The sequence below is a fragment of the Arachis ipaensis genome, chromosome B02 (genome assembly GCF_000816755.2).
Source record: "Arachis ipaensis cultivar K30076 chromosome B02, Araip1.1, whole genome shotgun sequence".
Classification (NCBI taxonomy): Eukaryota; Viridiplantae; Streptophyta; class Magnoliopsida; order Fabales; family Fabaceae; genus Arachis; species Arachis ipaensis.
In genome coordinates, this window is record NC_029786.2 from 10,193,593 (window position 1) to 10,211,977 (window position 18,385).

Sequence of the window (18,385 nt, forward strand, 5' to 3'; positions counted from 1 at the left end):
CACCTTAAAATGTTCAGGGGTCGGAAATGGTATTTACCCGATATAAAGTGATAAAATCAGACCTCATCAGCAGATATCCAGCATCTACTAAGCAGAATTTATCTAAAAATAGAATTTAAACTATTTACTTAACTAATACTAGAAGAGTGTTTATTAAAAATAAAAAATTATTAGAAAATTAATACATTGAAGAACAGTTTGATTATCTTCCTTACTTAGTGCATTATCTAAAACTCCTGAGTCTGAAGCCAAGCCTTTTCACCCAGGCATCACATAGGAGAATTTTAAGGCATCACATAGGAGAATTTTAAATCAAATATACAAGCTACCAATACATTTATTTACGGGTAACTTTTCTTTTCTCTATATTTTGACACATTTTCTTTTGAACCTTTAATACGAATATGTGTTTCGTCTATAGCACCGACACAATTCTAAAAATTTTAACAAAAATGAGTGATATGACCATTTGAAAATACAAAAAATATATATCAAAATAATAAATGAATTTTATTTTTAAAATATGGATAAAACCTTTCTTGACAAAGAATTTTTTATGGAATAACTATACAATCTAGTTGAATGAAAAATTAATCTTTACATCTTTAAAAATTTGGTGAAAATGACGACGGGTTATTTAAGTGGATTGATGAAAAAAATGAATCATGTCTGCAGGAAGGGAAGAAGAGTGGAAATGACATTAGGAGGTGAAAAACTTTAATGAAAGTGAATGAGTAAAAAAAAAAGTAATTATGTCACATGAATATTTTAGGCATTTTACATTTTAAGTGAAATTCTAATAGAATAGAATTTTAAATTAGACTCAATTAGATAGAAATTGATTTTAGGAGAAAATAGTGGAATTGAATTTCATTTAAACTTATTTATTATTTTTTGTTTCAAACGATGAAATTTAATACTTGTGGAAATTGAAGTCCAAAAATTTTCAAACAGCCTGTAAATACCTACTCTTTATGAAAGTTCTCCTCCCACCAATGCCTATTGCAATCTGCTACTTCATAAAAAGCTATATCTTATAAATGAGTAGGAAAAAAAAAAGCTTAATTTTTGAGCTTCAAACTTAGTCCAATGCTCAAATATAGCTTTTTCTAACTTTAGTGCTCATCTGGTCGTCTATAGTAATTGGTTAAAAAATATTGCAGTAATGTAGCAACTCATGCTTTAGGAAATATTGCAGCAGCAGTAATTTATACTCTCTCTTATTCCTCTGAACTGAACAACCTTCCACAACACAGTGTGAAAGGGTAGAACGCTGAAACTGAACGACTGAAAACGACAACGACAAGAAAAGAAAGAGCTCGGTGGAGAAGTAAAGAAGAAATGGCATTGTTTATTGGCTTTAACAAAAATCGATCAATTTTCAATTTGGTTTGACCGAATTTTCAATTTGGTTTGACCGATCAATTTTCAGGTTCTGTATCAGCTTTTAATCCCAATAGTTTTACTTGTAATTCTTGTAATCCGAATGAGATAAAGGTTGCGAGTATAAACCAATCCAATTAATAAATTGATAGTAACTGGTTCAATAGTTCAACCAGAATTCAATGGTACAATTAAATATAAAATAAAATTATTAAAAATTTAATATATAATTTTAAATATTTAAATTCAATACTTTTTAAGCAAATAAAATTTAAAATTTTACAATTTCGCATAATAAATTATCTATAATCTATCATTAAAAGTTCACAAACAACTTAAAAAATCAAAATTTATAATTAAGTTATCCATCTTTGATCACTTTGTGATTGTTCTATCTTCAATATACAGCCCAAAAAAAAATTATCCATAAAAAATTAACTCAGAAAAACTTCGAGAATCATTCAAATTAAACACCAATAATTATTTTAGAAAATCAGCAACATTATTTCAAAAAGGGGTAAATTACAAAAAATGCACTCGAATAATTTTGTCACTGACAAAAATACACCCGAATTTTGCTATCGACAAAAATGTCCTCAAATAATTTAAAAACACGACAAAAATATCCAACATTAAATATGTATTTTTCAAAAAATGCTTTACAGATTGAATTTTGATGCAATTTTTTGCAAGTATGATTAGAAAAATGAGATATTTTTATTTTTAAAATTTGGTAATTTTTTGTTAAGTATATATTTTTTGTGATTTTTTAAAAGTATTATTGGTTGTTGAAAAAAATCACAAAAAAAATATACTTAGAGAAAAATTACCAATTTTAAGGATAAAAATATCTCATTTTTCTAATCATGCTTGCAAAAAATTGCATCGAAATAATTCAATCTCTAAAATATTTTTTGAAAATACATATTTAATGTTGAATTTTTTTATCACATTTTAAAATTATTTGAGAGTATCTTTATCGATAACAAAATTCGAATGCACTTGATCTACTAGTGGCCAAAATTCTATTCTAAAAACATTAATTGAAAATGAAACAACTAAGGCTTTTTCTTCCTTTTTCAATCTTGATAAGAATTTTTTGTTTTATATATTTTTTCTATTATATTCTTATTTAATTATTTAAATTTCATGCAAAATTGTAATTACTCAATATTCTATGATACAAATATAAAAAACAAAATATTGTATGTTTTTTATTTTAGAATAAAAATTTTTAGTAACAGCATAACATTCCTAAATTAGCCACTTTTATTATTTTATTATTATTGATATCTTCTTTAAATATGTTGCTCTTTTTCAATCCAACCTAACAATTTACTCGTACGTCTACGTGACTTTATTTTTTACCCAAATAATATTTTAAATATGATTTATATTTAGCCTATTGTAGTCTTCATTTGTCTTTATCTTACTAGTGGGAAAGAATAGTTACAAAGAGAGAAGTTTTGCTAAAAAAAAAAGTAAGTAAAAGAAGTGGAGACCGAAGATAAAGTATGTATGTAGTTAGATCTTTCTAGAACAAATTTTCACTTCATGACTAGTAAGCACACAATTTTTATTTTTTTATTTTTTTTGCGAGGTTTCAATTTAATGGTAAATTTGACTAATGGATAATTAACTTTGTCACTGTTATTTATATATAGTAGGCAGATTATCATGGTAATTAAGTGTGTCCAATGACATATGTTTAATAGTATTTATTTGGTATGATCATTTAAATGCGGATTGAGACTTTTGAGTCGGATGAAAATAGTACTTATAAGAGATTTTAACGATCAAATTACTCTAGATTCTTTTGTAAAAAAAAAATATAAATAATAAAATTCTATTTTTTTATTTTTATTTTTTATTTTCACATTTTTTTAGTAAAAATCAAAAATAAAAATACAAACTAAACACTTTTTAAATGTGTAATTAGCCTTTTATTGATAGTGTTTAATAAAAATAAATGATGAGGACCAAGAACGGCGTACAGAGTCTTGGTACCCTCTGAAAAATGCGCAATAACTAACATATTAACGAACCATTTATATGTATCATTATCAGACCAAGTTAGCATCTCAAGTAGTATTAATTATTCATAATAATTTCTAATCAGCATCTTATTAGTAGTAATTCATGCTAAGAAATAATTTATGTAAAATGCTAACTTAATTAACGGTTATAAAACTGAAACAAATTAATCAAGTTAAAAACTCAAAACAAACTATACTCAAATTGATTGTTATCTCAGCAAACTTGTAAGAGGGAAATCATGGCAAGTGGCATACATGCATGGAAATAGTGCTCATGATATCTTCTTCCCTGATTTCTTCGTTAAACGAACAAGGCCTCAAATTAAAGATGGAACAAGCGCCACAGAGGTAAAGTACACCACTATTTTTGCTTGAGACACTAGCATTTTCAATGCTCTTTTCTTTTATATACATACTTCATCCCACTTCAAACCCTATCTGAAGCAAACAAAGGAATTGGATCTGTTTTGTTTTAGTTTCTATTTTCAGTATTTTTTTTCTAAGAAAAATGAAGTTACATTATTTTCCAAATTAATCAGATATGCAGTTGTGACTGATGCAAACAAAGGAATTGGAATAGAAATAGTAAGGTTGTGTTGACTTCCAGAGATGAGAAGAGAGGCCTTCATGCTTTGGAAACTCTCAAAGATCTCTCTCATCTTGTCCTCTTTCACCAACTTGATGTTGCTGATCCTGCTAGTGTGGATTCTCTTGCAAATTTCATCAAATCCGAATTTCGAAAACTCGATATTTTGGTAACTTGACAAATTAAATTCCATATATATATCACTTTCTTTTTCTTTTTTTGTTTGCATGAAACGGGATACAAGATGAATTATGTGAAAATAAAATTTCCATGTTTGCATTTTTCTACTCAGAAATAAGTTTCATTGACTATATAAATTTCTATTGTATGATTTGGGATTTTCTCATTTATTTTCATGTTTGTTAGTTGCATGTTAAGGTTTTTTTTCCTTACAATTCCACTAAAAAAATGTAATTGACTAATTTGTTCTGAATGTAATAAATTAAACTTCTCGTATGAAGCTCTGCATGCAAAGAGGTTTACTATCAAGTCATGTTTAGGGTTTATATTATTAATTTTGAATACTAACCAGGAATGAGTTCATTGTCGTAATTAATAACCTTGACTTGGTAGCTTTCAATTGAAATGGATTCTATCTTTTTCCTTGTCATATATATTGATTTTTGAATATTATTCTTGAAGAAAAGAACTGCATTTTGTTGATCAACAATGCAGGGATTGGTGGACTTGTGATTAAGGACAATGATTTGGTCCCTCAAGTGTTATTGAAAAGCAGGGTAAGAATTTTACAGCCAGTTTGGTTAATATTTTTTCATTTTTCAACATTTTCTATTTTAGAATTTAAAAAATATAAACCAAACACAATCTAATATGTTTTCTTAGTATATTGAATTGGGTGAAATTTTTAGGAATTATCAGATGATGTAATAGAGAAAGCTGGAATCGTTCAAACATTCGAGCTAGCTGAAGAATGCTTGCAAATAAATTATTATGGTGCTAAAAGAACATCTGAAGCCCTTCTCCCTCTTTTTCAATTATCTGAATCACCAAGAATTGTGAATGTATCATCCTCCCTAGGAAAGTTAAAGGTAGGATACTCTCTTTCTTTGTGTTTTTTTAAGGTTTAATTATCTAATAATCTCTATAGTTTTACCAATTATGTGATTAGATTTTTATAGTTTAAAAATTTATAATTAGATCTTTATATTAGGTAAAAATTTGTAATTAAATCTTTACTAATGATTATTTTTCAGAAAAAAACACGCCAATGCTAAAATATCTGCTTTTAGAATATTCCATATTCATTCTACATCAAACACAAAATCAAATATTTAAAACAAAATTGATTTTTTTAAACAAAAAGTAATTAAAAAAGATCGATTAGAAAGTTTTTATCTAATATAGAGACTCAATAGTCAATACAGACTTTTAAACTATAAAGATCTAATTAAAATTTTGATGAAAGTATGGAAACTAACAAAAAAAATTAAACCTTTTTTTCTTAAAAAAAGTTAGTAGATCTTAGATTGCTTTGCTAAATTTGGTTGTTGCTCTACTAATAGGCTTATTTTATTACTTTTTATTCTACATTACTATTTTATGATTCTGTTTTGTAACTCTTATTATTATTAATTTCCATGTCTAATAATTCAGCGTGTATCAAATGAATGGGCTAAAGGAATCTTGGGTGATGCTGAAAACCTTACAGAAGAGAGAGTTGATGAAGTGTTGAATGAATTTCTGAAAGATATCAAAGAAGGGTGTTTAGAAAGAAAAGGATGGCCTAAGGTTCTTGGTGCCTATATTCTCTCAAAAGCTGCAATGAATGCATATACAAGAATTGTTGCTAAAAAGTACCCTACTATATGCATCAATAGTGTGTGCCCTGGCTATGTTAAAACTGATATAACTGCCAATACTGGATTTTTAACGGCAGAAGAAGGTGCTGCTAGTGCTGTCAAAATAGCATTGCTTTCAAATGCCTCTTCTGGCCTTTTCTATTCTCAGAATGAAGTTTCTTCATTCTAATCCAATTGAGGTTGGTTATGTATATTCATTTCTTCTGTTTTTGGTTATGTATATTCAATTAGAAGAAACATTCCAATTTCAAATTTAACAAAAAATAATCTTTAGTGTGCTTTATGTTAGTCTTATTTAGTAATCTGCTATAATATTAGCCGAAATTGGTTGTCATAGTATTTTATATTGTCTGGTACCTTGATTCAATGATTATGTTAACTCGATTACTGTCTCTAACAACTCACAGTTTGATATGGACATCTTTTTCAGTTGAGCAAAACTTTTAGCAGTTGAGGATGTAAACAAATCACTAAGACATACAGTAGATGGTGCCAAGTTCATCAAACAATTACATGCCAATTTTCAAGTGTTCAAGATTTTCAAGAAATGGGGCCATCCAGGTTTGCTCAGAACCTATGGATTTAAGCTGTGAAAGAATTTTGGTATAATTTTGGGTGTCAAGCAAAGGCCTTTGTGAGTTGAATATCTGTTTGAAGCCACTATCAACCACTGGGAATGTCAATCATGTTTGGATCTTGTGTTGGTGATGAATATTTTACATCAAATATTGGCTCAATAGAATCACATTTCGATTTTATCACCACCAACTCTTTCAAATCATTCAGGGAAGAAAGTAAATGAAATGGTAGTAATGCATTTGATGAAATTTCACACCACCAACTCTGCCTCTGCCTCACATGATTCTATGTGCAATTCTTTCAGATTGGAGGAAGGCTATAGTACCAGTGTTATCAATTTTGGACATTCGACACAGCTGCTTTGACAAGTATACTATTCTAACCCATTGATGGATTGCAACACACATAATTTGAAGAGGTACAATTCTTTTTTAAGTTTCCAATAATCTCCTTATTACTAGCTTCATCTATTTTTGAGGGTTTCATCATAGTAATAGCTTACTTCCATTGTTTCCAAGTTGGGTGTCTTCTCAAATAATTCAATTGGCACATTAGACTTATTATGCTCATCATCATTAAAACGGTAAAGTTTATTCAAACTCTCAAGATTTTCATCCTTACATTTTTTTCAACCATGAACTTAAAGCTTGAGTGCATTTCCAATTAAGAGTCAAATTTTCCATCTTGGAAATATCCTATGACCAAAAGGGTTTATACTTATAAATAACTTTTTGAAGCTTGTAATTAAAAAAAGTAAGGGTGTACTGCTTTTAGGTTCTACGAAGGGACCTAAATGCTGCAGAAAAGTTCTAACAGTCGAAAATTATGTTGCCTATTATTATGTAGTTTTTCAATTGGTCACTTTCTTTTTTCTTTCTCCTTAAAAAAAAATCAAAACTGATATTATAATTTCAGAAGTTAAATGAAGAATTTAAAACAACAAGCATACTTTTCAAAATTGATGGTCTTATTGAGAATTGTATAATACATAGAATGTTACATTATACATTGGAAGTTAGAGTTGTCAGATGAAGCTAGGTCTAATTACTAAATGGGGCTACTAACTCTCTATTTCTGAATAGCTTTGGCATCTCTCTTTCCTTTGAAGTTCAGCAATATTGGTATCCCTTAGAATTAGAATTCGGATCATATTATTGACTCTCTTCTTTTAAGTTTTTCTTGATTCTTGAACACAACTTTTATTTCTTTTGGTGCTTTGCACCTTTGAGCCTAGCGGTGACTCTAAGTGTTTTGTTTTCAAGTATTACCACCTGATATATAAACACCACAAGCACTTAACTGGGGGAACCTTTTGGATTCGAATTTAGCTTTGCTTAAATTCCCAGACAGTGGTGCTCAGAGCCTTAAGCGTACTCTTTAATAGCTTTAGGTCACGACTTTAAATGTTCAGTCTCAAGGATTACTTGACACTTTCACACCACAAGCATATAGTTAGGGAGAACAACTCTTTTGAGCTTTTTAGGCCAATTTTCGACCCTCCTAACCATTGATGCTCAAAGCCTTGGATCTTTTTCTTTTTTTATTTTCTTATTTTTTTTGCTGTTTCTTTTGCTTCAAGAATCAATCTTTTTGATATTTCAGAGAATCAATAATACTTCTTTAAATTCTTGTACCTTAAGAACCAATATGCCCAACCCCAACATCAAGTATACTCAGTTAATTCATACATTCAGAGAATAAAGATAAGGTCACCACATCAAAGTAATTAGAATAACTCATCATGTAACTCAAAATCTTATGTATTTTACTACTCTTCTAACCATTTCCACACATTCAGCAAACCAGTCTCATCTCCAGTAAAGAAGAGTCCGCCAGGGCCTATCTGAAAGGATCGAACTTCTTGTCTTGTAAATAGTCGACCTCTCTCTAGAAACCTGTAGAAGTAGGCACAGTAAGTAGCTACAACAGTAAAAAAGAAAAAAAAAAAAGCCCAGTGAAAGTAGCAAGACAAGTAGTTGAAAGATTTATCATCACTCACGTCGGCAACTCATACATACGAACTGAATTATCTTTGCACGAGCAGAACAATATTGGCTTCGCCTCTACATCAGTCATCCCATACAGTCCAAGAACAGCCTATAATAACAAATAAAATAATAAAAAAAATGAATTGGACAAACCAATCATCTCCTTCTTAAACAAAATCAAAATATCAGCTTAAAGACATATTTGTGAACAAAGGTTAGTGGTTGAACAACTTACAATTTGGTGAGTGTGAGTGTATGCCACTTCTAGAGTTCCCTCCTCAGTGCACACCCAAACATTGACTGTGCAATCAGATGAACCCGATAACAAGTAATTGTCCCAGCAAATAAGTGATGTGACAACGTCGGTATGCCCGTTAAGTGTCATTGTGCACTGGAATGTATCAAGGTCCCAAACCTGTAGATAGCAGGGTAAGAAATTGCTTAGCTAAAGGGGAATAGTGTGCAAATTACATGAAGCATATAAATAAATAAACAAAAACACTACCTTAATGCTATGGTCCATGGATCCAGAATAAAGCATCTTGTGACATCCAATAGCAAGACAAACCACTGGTTTACTATGACCACTTAGTGTTGCAACCAGTTTGAAAGGAGTCTCAAAGCTGCATCTCCAAGCATAAATAACACCATCCTGCAATTTAAATAGATTATTTAAAAACTAATGGACAGCAAAAGTAGCTGAAATGTCATAGTTATAATCAGTAGCAAAGGTTGAATTACAACAATCTTAAATCACTGCAAGGTAATTTACCTCTGCTCCAGCAAGGAGGATATCATTGCCAACATTCAAAGAAAGGACTTGCCCTTTAGGTCCATCAAGAGTAACATCTGCACCCGTCTGAATATTCCATGCCTGAACAAAACAACCACAATCAAATTATAAGTTTACAGTTAAAGCTCCTATACATAAGATACCATTATTACAATTAAACCAAAGAGCTTACCTTCACAGCATTTTTCACACCGGCAAAGATCCATGGGCCCTCAGATATAAGTGAGGTAACTGGAGAATTAAGATGGATCATGTTAACACAACGGCCAGTGTTGCAGTCCCATGCCCGAACTGTGCCGTCAGTGCTACCAGAAATAAGTTTGTTTGAACCAGCCGGCAGTGCAATGCCAGTGATTGCCTATAAACAAAATTTGAATATTAGCATAAACAAATCCAACTCAATGGCACTTATTAGTTTAACTAGAGTAAACATCTTAGAAATAAATTTTCTCGCCCTCAAACTTATTTCAATTGCAATATTCCTTTTAATAACAACGTACATATTACTCTTAAATTAACCACTTTTATTATTTTCAGGATTTTTTACTTAAATAAATTTTATAGAATTCAAATTTACTGAATTCCCCTTAAATGAGATCTGCAACGTCATTACTCATTACCCTCTTCCTATTATTATACAAATCATCCTAGGCTGTGTAAGATTAAATAAAACGTAAACCATTTCAGCCTGGAACGATTAATGTATGATCTGGTAAGGGAAACAAAGGGTAAATCATGCCAGCCAGGGTTCCTAGAGTTAAAAGAAAAACGTAAATCGTCCCAAACTGGTAGGTTTAACATGTTGTTGGACTAAACCTCATTAGACTGCCACGATTTACATACAAAAGAGACCCTAGTCACCTTGGCACTATTTATATATAATAGGGTACTTTTATTTATAATATTTTAATTTAAATTATATCTATTTAAATTTTAACTTAAAAAATAAAAATATAATTTTTATAATTTCAATTATTAATTTCATTAATAAGATTAAATTAAATTAAAAAAAAGAATACTAACAAATTATAATAAAAAGAGTACTAAATTTTAATATATAAATTTAAACTTTTTTCTTTAAAAAAATGTCAAAAGGTGTTAAAAAATATAATTTTAAATGATATAAATTCATATTGTTTTGAATAACATAAAATTTAAGTTTTTATGAAATTTCTAGTATTCATTGTTCATATGATTTTTTTAATCATTTTTATTGATGCATATTTCTTATAAAATTTTGTCTGTCATTTTATAAAAATTTAAATTTATGTTATTCAAAACCACATAAATTTATATTATGCAAAATTATATTTTTTAACACAATCAATAATTGAAATTATAAAAAGTATATTTTTATTTTTTAAGTTAAAATTTAAATAGATATAATTTAAATTAAAATATTATAAATAAAAGTACACTATTATGCAACCATCACTCTACGGTAAGAGTGTTAACTAAGCTATTAAGAAGTCTAATTTCTAACGTCTTATGCTAAACTACATACACCCTAAATCATTAAACCCACCATCGCACAACGTCTTCATTCAAAATTTTTCTAAATTGCACATTAAGCATATACTATATGATCCAACATATTAACGTAGTTAATTTTGCCATGCAATCAACTCAACAACATTGCAAGTATAAATCGTCCCAACCCAGTTTGTGTTACCAAGTAACACGTGAATCGTGCTAGGGTGAGTAGGGTCTCCTTTGTGTGTAAATCGTGGCAGCTTAATGAGGTTTAGCCCGACAACATGTTAAACTTACCAGCCTGGAACGATTTACATTATCCTTTTAACTCTAGGGACTCTGTCACGATTTATCCTTTGTTTCTCTTACCAGATCATGTATTAATCATTCCAGGCTGAAATGATTTACGTTTTATTTAATTCTACACAGCCTAGGACGATTTATATAATAATAAGAAGAGGATAATCACGTTGCAAATCTCATTTAAGGGGAATTCAGTAAATTTGGATTCTATAAAATTTATTTAAAAAACCCTTATTTTTATTATTATTGATATTTTGTTTAAACATGATACTCTTTTTTTATTCACCCAATTAGAAGAAGCTGCAGAAACCATTCCCTGATTCCATCAACCCAACTTAACACCACTTAAGTAAAATACAATACGAAGAAAAAAAAAAAGAGTAACGTGCTAAGGAAGAAAAAAAAGAAATTCCAAAGAATGTAACGTGCTAAGAAGCAAACCTGAATTAAGAGTAGAATTGAATTCGGAAAGTACAATAAAACTGATCAGAATTAGAATCACTGAATCAGCAAAAAAAAGAGTGTTTGTATAATAGTGTAAAAGAAAATTGGATCACGTCCTTTATTTATAGGTTTGGTTGACGGTGGGCATTAATCAGAAAAAGATTTCATAACATCCAAAATTAAATTAAACCGACAAAAATTAATCATCAATAAATATTAAATATTATCATTATGAAATTCATTTATAGCTCAAAACTGATTCTGTTGCATATTTTGTTTTCTAACTGATTTTTCGATACACAATTACTGTAAAATTTAATTATGTAAATATAATAAAAATATCTTGGTTCAATCATTCACTGTATAATTTTCTTATAATACTTTAATTTTAGCATTTTTTTTCTTTATTTGTGTCATTTTTACACTGATAAAAATGAGTTTGTATTAAAAAAATTTTAAATCTAAACTAAACATTCTCTTTTTTAAATTTAAACTATCCAATCCTAACCATATATATGAGATATATGAGGTATAAATAATATAGTTTGAATTTGTTAGATTTCATATCCAAAACTAAATCAAAACACAAAAAATTGCTAGTCTAATACGCTATCATTATTGTTATGAAACTAAACATTCTCTTTTTTTATATCTCTAACACTCCCCCTCAAACAAGAGCCTCTTTTGGGTTTGTTTGATTTTGCATAGGCCTTCTTTTCTCTTTTATTTGCCTTATGCCACTTTTGGGGTTCAGCAAGGATCGAACTCTTGACCTTTCGGACATAGAGCTCTGATACCATGTTATGAAACCACTCATCCCAAAAGCTTAAGCTGATGGGAGAAGGCAACATTAATGGTTATATCTCTAACAATTATTATGAATTTATGATCATTCATATGATGTTTTCAGTACGGTTTAAAAGACATTGTTCCAATCAAAATTATGTTTTATTATATCAGTTCTGCCACACATCCAAGACTTTTTAGCAGTCAAATTTAATCAAGTTAGTCCAAATCTAACAAAAATCAGTTTCATTACCCAGCGCATTACCCAGCGCGTGTGAACACACTCTCACTCTTCAACACACACGACGTTTCAATGCGCACTTTTTGACACGAAAAATTATTTCAAATCCTCAATTTAACATTGAACCTGATACAACTCTCTATGCAGAGAAGAACAAAAAACCTGAGAATGTAGGCCAACATATCAAGTCTTTATTATTAGTTAGTTATAAAACATAATTAAAATTAAATTCATAGCTCAAATAATGAATTTTTGGGAGGGAATGTAGGCCAACATAAAAATAAAAAAGATTAATCTAGCTCAGTTTCTAGGGAGTTTAGGTTTGAACATAACCAATTTGTCTAGCTTAAATATAATATACAAACAACATATCAATATGACAATATGGGAATTACAGGTTGTTTGCAACAGAATATAATATACCCAGCGGGGCGTGCAACTTTTGGAATGGCTCATGTCTCAGTGTGAACACTGAAGTGAACAAAGAGGTCACTTGCTGAAGCTGAAAGTCTTCATTTGTTTGCAGCATGGCACTCTTTCATCCTATACAAGGTCCAACAGAGGGGCATCTGAAAACTATATGCAGACCAGTAAAACCAGTTGGCAGCTGCAACAACCCTGCATGAGAAAATAAACAAAGCAAAGTACTTGTAAGACTAAAAGTGAATGAATACTTGTAAGAAGAGAAGAGATGTTGGCCCTGTAAGTAGGTTGAATACACAAAATGCTTTTGTCTATAATTCTGAACTTCTGAGGATCATTTCTTGCAATACAAAGTTTCCTCAATCCTCCTAATTACTATACTCAGACTGGCACCAATTTCCAACACTTTAATGGCAGCTCGGTGCGCAGCTCTGTGCCACTTGAGCAAATTATAAGATTGTAAAACCGACCATCTTGCTTGATTAGACATCTTCTCAAGGCAAGAGCGTTAAGGCTGAAATTTCAGTATCAAGTATGAATATATACCATCAGAACAGGGGCGTCGATTTTGCACTGTGGAGATACCTCAGCTAAAGATAATGGGGGCTCCAAAAGAAGACAGATGTTTCTGAATAGATTTTCATCATTTTCTCTCCCCTCTGCCTCACCATAAACAAGAGCTTCAGCTGCAATGCCTGCAAAAAGCACCATGCAGTACCTAAAGCACGAGTAACATACTACATTAGTAACACATGAATGCTCAGTGAAAAAGAGAAACTCTAGAAAATAGAAAATGTGCATAACGGGAAAGAATTAGCTCAAAAGGTTCTAGACAATCAAACTTTTCTGCTTAGTATCTTGTCAAAGCAGAGCCAGTTCTAGCAAAGGGAAATTTGTACTTCGACACACAGAAATTGACCAGTATTGGAATCATAAGAGAGAACATTTTAGCAACTGTGTATACGCCTATAACATATATAACAGATTGATAACTAAATCCAGAGTTACCAACAAAATCAACTTAACTTTCTTATTACAGTTTGAGGACCAAAAATACTCTTTGAACTCCAAAAATCAGTCACTATATATTTGTGTATATTTTTACATGCGTTACTTCACCGGTTTTGTCGATGGGTATTACATGTTCACTGGTTTTGTATTTGCAATAGGATTCAATGCCATGTGTCACACAATGAACCTACACACTTGTCGAGCAATGAACCTGTAATTAAAAGATTTTATTACATGTTTACTGGTTTTGTATATTGATTAGCTTCATATTCTTGTTAATAATACAATATTATGTATTTATTACCTTAATTGTTTTCACCTATAAATAAGTTATGCTATGTATCATATACTTATCACCACAGTAATACACAGAAACCTTTTTTTGTTTTCCAATCTTCCCTCCTGGTTCCTAATAGTTTGTTTGCTTAATTGTTTCTTCTTAGTTACCACCAGTTGGTCTTTTTCTCTTCTTTCTGCAATTGCCACCCTCCTAATATGAGTTTGATTTTGGAATAAGACAATTGGGAGACAAAAATTAAGAAAATAATTACAAATTATAAGTGAAAATTGAAGGAGAAAAAACAATAGAATGAGAAGAAAATTAAAAGAGTAAGAAAATTTTACCTCATTTTCAATTATGATTTTCGTGCCTGTTCATTTGTGACATTTTCATTGGAATCTAACTCCCACCAAGAACCTCCATCATCCTTATAGTCATCATCAACATCATCACAAACACCTTCAATATTATCATCTTCTGATTCTTCAATAACCACGTCAGCCGTACCATATTTCCTTTTATCCACCTCTGGGTTGTATTTCCACTCTAGCCTTTTCAAAATATCATGATCCTTCCAGTTCTCAACAACCGATACAGCCTCCTTTCTAGCTTTCCCCATTAGGATTTCCTCCCAAGAAAAGGAGGTATCAACAATCCTCTTCAATACACCATCGTTATTATCCCCGATGACAACTGTCTTTAGACATCGTAGCTTCGCTTCCCTTATTACATTAGCGAAATCATAATCATCCGACACAAGTACTATGCATTCAACCCACCTATGATCCATCATATCCACCATGTGACTTTCCAATGCATGATCCGCAGCTTCTGGCTTATCCAACACGGACTGAACCAAAAACCCTGCGCGTTTCAGCTCATCCACCAAACCATACGCTACTCTTGGAGTAAGAATATCCCTTGCAGCCTTCTTATACTTCTCCATCTTCATCGAATACTTTGCCACCAACTTCACCCTCCGGTTCCCCTTTGCCGATGCTATCTGGTTCACCCTTTTCATTTGCTCGCTCTCATGTAGCTGCTTGAAATGGTTAACAAGCTTTTCATTAGTGTAAAACTTTCTCCCACAAACCCTGCATACATGAGGCTCATTTCGCTTGATGACGCCCTTGCTCTCCAATCGATTATACAGCTCCTTCTCTTTCCTCCACTGCCGAACAGCGTGTGGGACACTGGTGAAAGTGTGGCTATTTGCATAAGCTACCATATGCCTAACAACCCCAAATGAAGATGCAACAATTCTAAGCTTATTGGCAACTTCATAAGGTGGAATTGGGTTTGGTTCTAAGTCCCAAAAAATTCCTACCCTATTGTTATTCCTATTTGGTTCCGATTTGGGGGTTTTATCTGAAGCACCGGAACCCCAATTAGGTTTAGAATGAAAGCATTTAAAGGAACCATATATGTTACGAAATTTGAGAATTGAACCCACAAGAAAATGGTTCTGTTCTTCTATAAATACTACAACTTCCAAAAGAAACCATTTGAATAATCACAGCATACAATGAAGCTTCAGAACTTAACTGTGGTCTGTCACTTGTCAGTGAACGAAGGTGTCGATACCTGCGAAGAAGTCTTTTTGATAATATTAGTATAAAGAATCCTAAAACATTAGGACTATGTCCAAACACTTCTATGGGAACGGATTCAGTATGCCAAAGGTGTTTGCGCACCGAAGTGTCAAAAAGTGATTTGGCTGACCGGTGATCACTTTTAATGAAAAACCATTAGATTATTGTAATTTTTTAATCTAATGGTAAAGATTTTTCTAAATTTAGTTTCATATGATTGATTAGTTAATCTTTTATATAATTTTTGTGTCAGTAGGGTAATTTTATAAATATTATTTTTATGATGGTTATTGTTGTTAAATTTAAAATATTTTGTGGTATTATATGAAAAAATAAAAAATTAGATATTTAAATTAATTTAAAATTGATAAAATACAACACGGTCCTTCACCTCCAATGACGGGATCCCCAACGCCTGCAACCGCGTCGGCAGACGACAATACTTCAAGTGTGCAGCAACGCCTCGACAACAACCATGGCGCAGATGCTCCGACGAGGAGGATTACAGTAGAGTTAAACCCCAAAATGGTCCCTGGCGTCATGCACTAAAATCGTTTCTGAAATTTTAATTGCACCAATTACGTCCTTGAGATTGAAAAAAATGCACCATATTAATCCCTGACCTATTTTCCATTAACGACGTGATGACATGGCATGATGACGTACACTGTAAGTGACACGTGTCAATTCATGATTTGGCCACGTGTAATGGTATGATGATGTGGTGACAACTGACACGTGGCATGCTGACGTGGATGGTTGTGCCACGTGTCATAATGTTATTTGGCCACGTGTCTGTTTGTGCCACGTGTCACAACAGTATTCGTCCACGTGTCATCCATTATGTCATTGTTGTATATGCACCAAATTAGTCCTTCACTTTGCATTAAGTGACTCATTTTAGTCCCTGAAATTGAATGTCGTGCACCAAACTAGTCCCTTCACCAATTTTTTTACATTTTTTTAAATATAAAATTTTAATATCTTGGATACACTAATTTCAATTATATTTTTTCATATATCGTTTAAATACAAGTGCTTTCATAAAAAATTTTAAGATTTTACTTTTTAGTTTTAATTATATAATTTTTTTAATAATTTAACATTGGTAAATTTTGTAATATATAAGTATGCTATTATAAAAAAATAATTATATGATTGATTAGACACATTTTTTTCATAAAAAATATGTATTTTTAACAATAAATTAATGATTGAAATAAACATTTTTTTTTCGTTATGTGTAAATGAATTACATTGAAGGCACTTCAAGCACCATCACTACCATCTTTGACCTCTGCAGTCTAGACGAAAGAGATCGGAGATGGTAATGAGGGAAACTTGAAATGTCTTCACGTCAACTCAAGACGGCAGTTATTAGGGGTATCTGCAAGAAAAAATATTTTATAAGAGTAGTATTGAAAGAGGTCGGAGATGGTAGTGAAGGTGCTTGAGAAGCCTTCACGTCAACTCTAAGTCGGCGGTTAGGGTATTCGTAAGAGAAAAAATATTTTATAAAAACACTTTTATTTGAAGAACATGTGAAAAAATAGAATTGAAATTAATGCATTAAAAAATATTGAGAATTTTGAATTTATAGAAAAAATGAGAAAAAACTGGTGAAAGGACTAGTTTGGTGCACGACATTCAATTTCAGGGACTAAAATGAGTCACTTAATGCAAAGTGAGGGACTAATTTGGTGCATATACAACGATGACATAATGGATGACACGTGGACGAATACTATTGCGACACGTGGCACAAAACGGACACGTGGCCAAATAATATTGTGACACATGACACAACCATCCACGTCAGCATGTCACGTGTCACTGGTCACCACATCATACCATTACACGTGTCACTTACAGTCTACGTCATTATGTCATATCATCACATCGTTAATGGAAAATAGGTCAGGGACTAATACGGTGCACTTTTTTCAATCTCAGGGACGTAATTGGTGCAATTGGAATCTCAGGGACGATTTTAGTGCACGACGCCAATCTCATGGACCATTTTGGGGTTTAACTCAATTACGGTATGGTAGGGATGAGATTAGGAGGGAGATGCTGTCCCGTGTACACAGGGCAAATGCCTTCTTCCTCTTCGTCGTTCCCTTAACTTCCTCTTCTACCTCTGCTGTTGCAAGCGCACTGCGCCTTTCACTATCTTCACCGCCGGGGACGACTCCAAACCTCCCCACTGCATGCATCTGTTATTCACTTTTTCGTCGCGCCATCAACTCCTTTTCCTCTCCAATCGGCCATGGCGGCTTTGGCACCGTCTTCTCCGGCATCTTTCTTCCGCGAGAACTCAGTGAAGCTCTGGACTCCACAACAACTTTACAGAAAGCTCGAGTTTCACAACAAGATCTTCCTTTTAATTTGTTGGATTATTACAATTTACGATTTTTAATTTTTTGTTAAACAAAAAGCGAAAAAACGAGGTTGGTTAAATTTATCCATTGGTCATTATTTGTTGGAGTTTTGAGAAGGATGAAACATTTTATGAAAAGAAAAAATAAATAATAAATGAATTTTACATTTTAAATTAATTCTATATTCAAGTCACCAACAAAAATTAATTCTATATTCTAAACCAATTATTATAAGTTACATTATTTGATTCGATTTTCTTTTAAAG

The 18,385-nt window shown here is 31.6% G+C and overlaps 2 protein-coding genes and 1 pseudogene across 2 annotated transcripts; 1 reads left to right on the forward strand and 2 right to left on the reverse strand.

Moving 5' to 3' along the window:
• Window positions 3,637-7,221, forward strand: LOC107626807 (annotated as a pseudogene).
• LOC107626808 (zinc finger CCCH domain-containing protein 48-like) lies at window positions 7,932-9,656 on the reverse strand. Its single transcript, XM_021115403.1, has 6 exons — window positions 9,358-9,656; window positions 9,165-9,266; window positions 8,898-9,044; window positions 8,628-8,807; window positions 8,404-8,501; window positions 7,932-8,299 (listed from the first exon to the last, which is right to left on the reverse strand). Exons 1-6 carry the CDS (start codon window positions 9,436-9,438, stop codon window positions 8,173-8,175), a joined length of 735 nt encoding a protein of 244 aa, XP_020971062.1. The 5' UTR covers window positions 9,439-9,656; the 3' UTR covers window positions 7,932-8,172.
• Window positions 12,604-15,659, reverse strand: LOC107624869 (the record flags this gene model as incomplete). Its single annotated transcript, XM_016327343.2, has 3 exons — window positions 12,604-13,050; window positions 13,402-13,573; window positions 14,491-15,659. A coding segment is annotated over one exon (1,158 nt), but the record flags the coding sequence as incomplete, so codon positions are not given.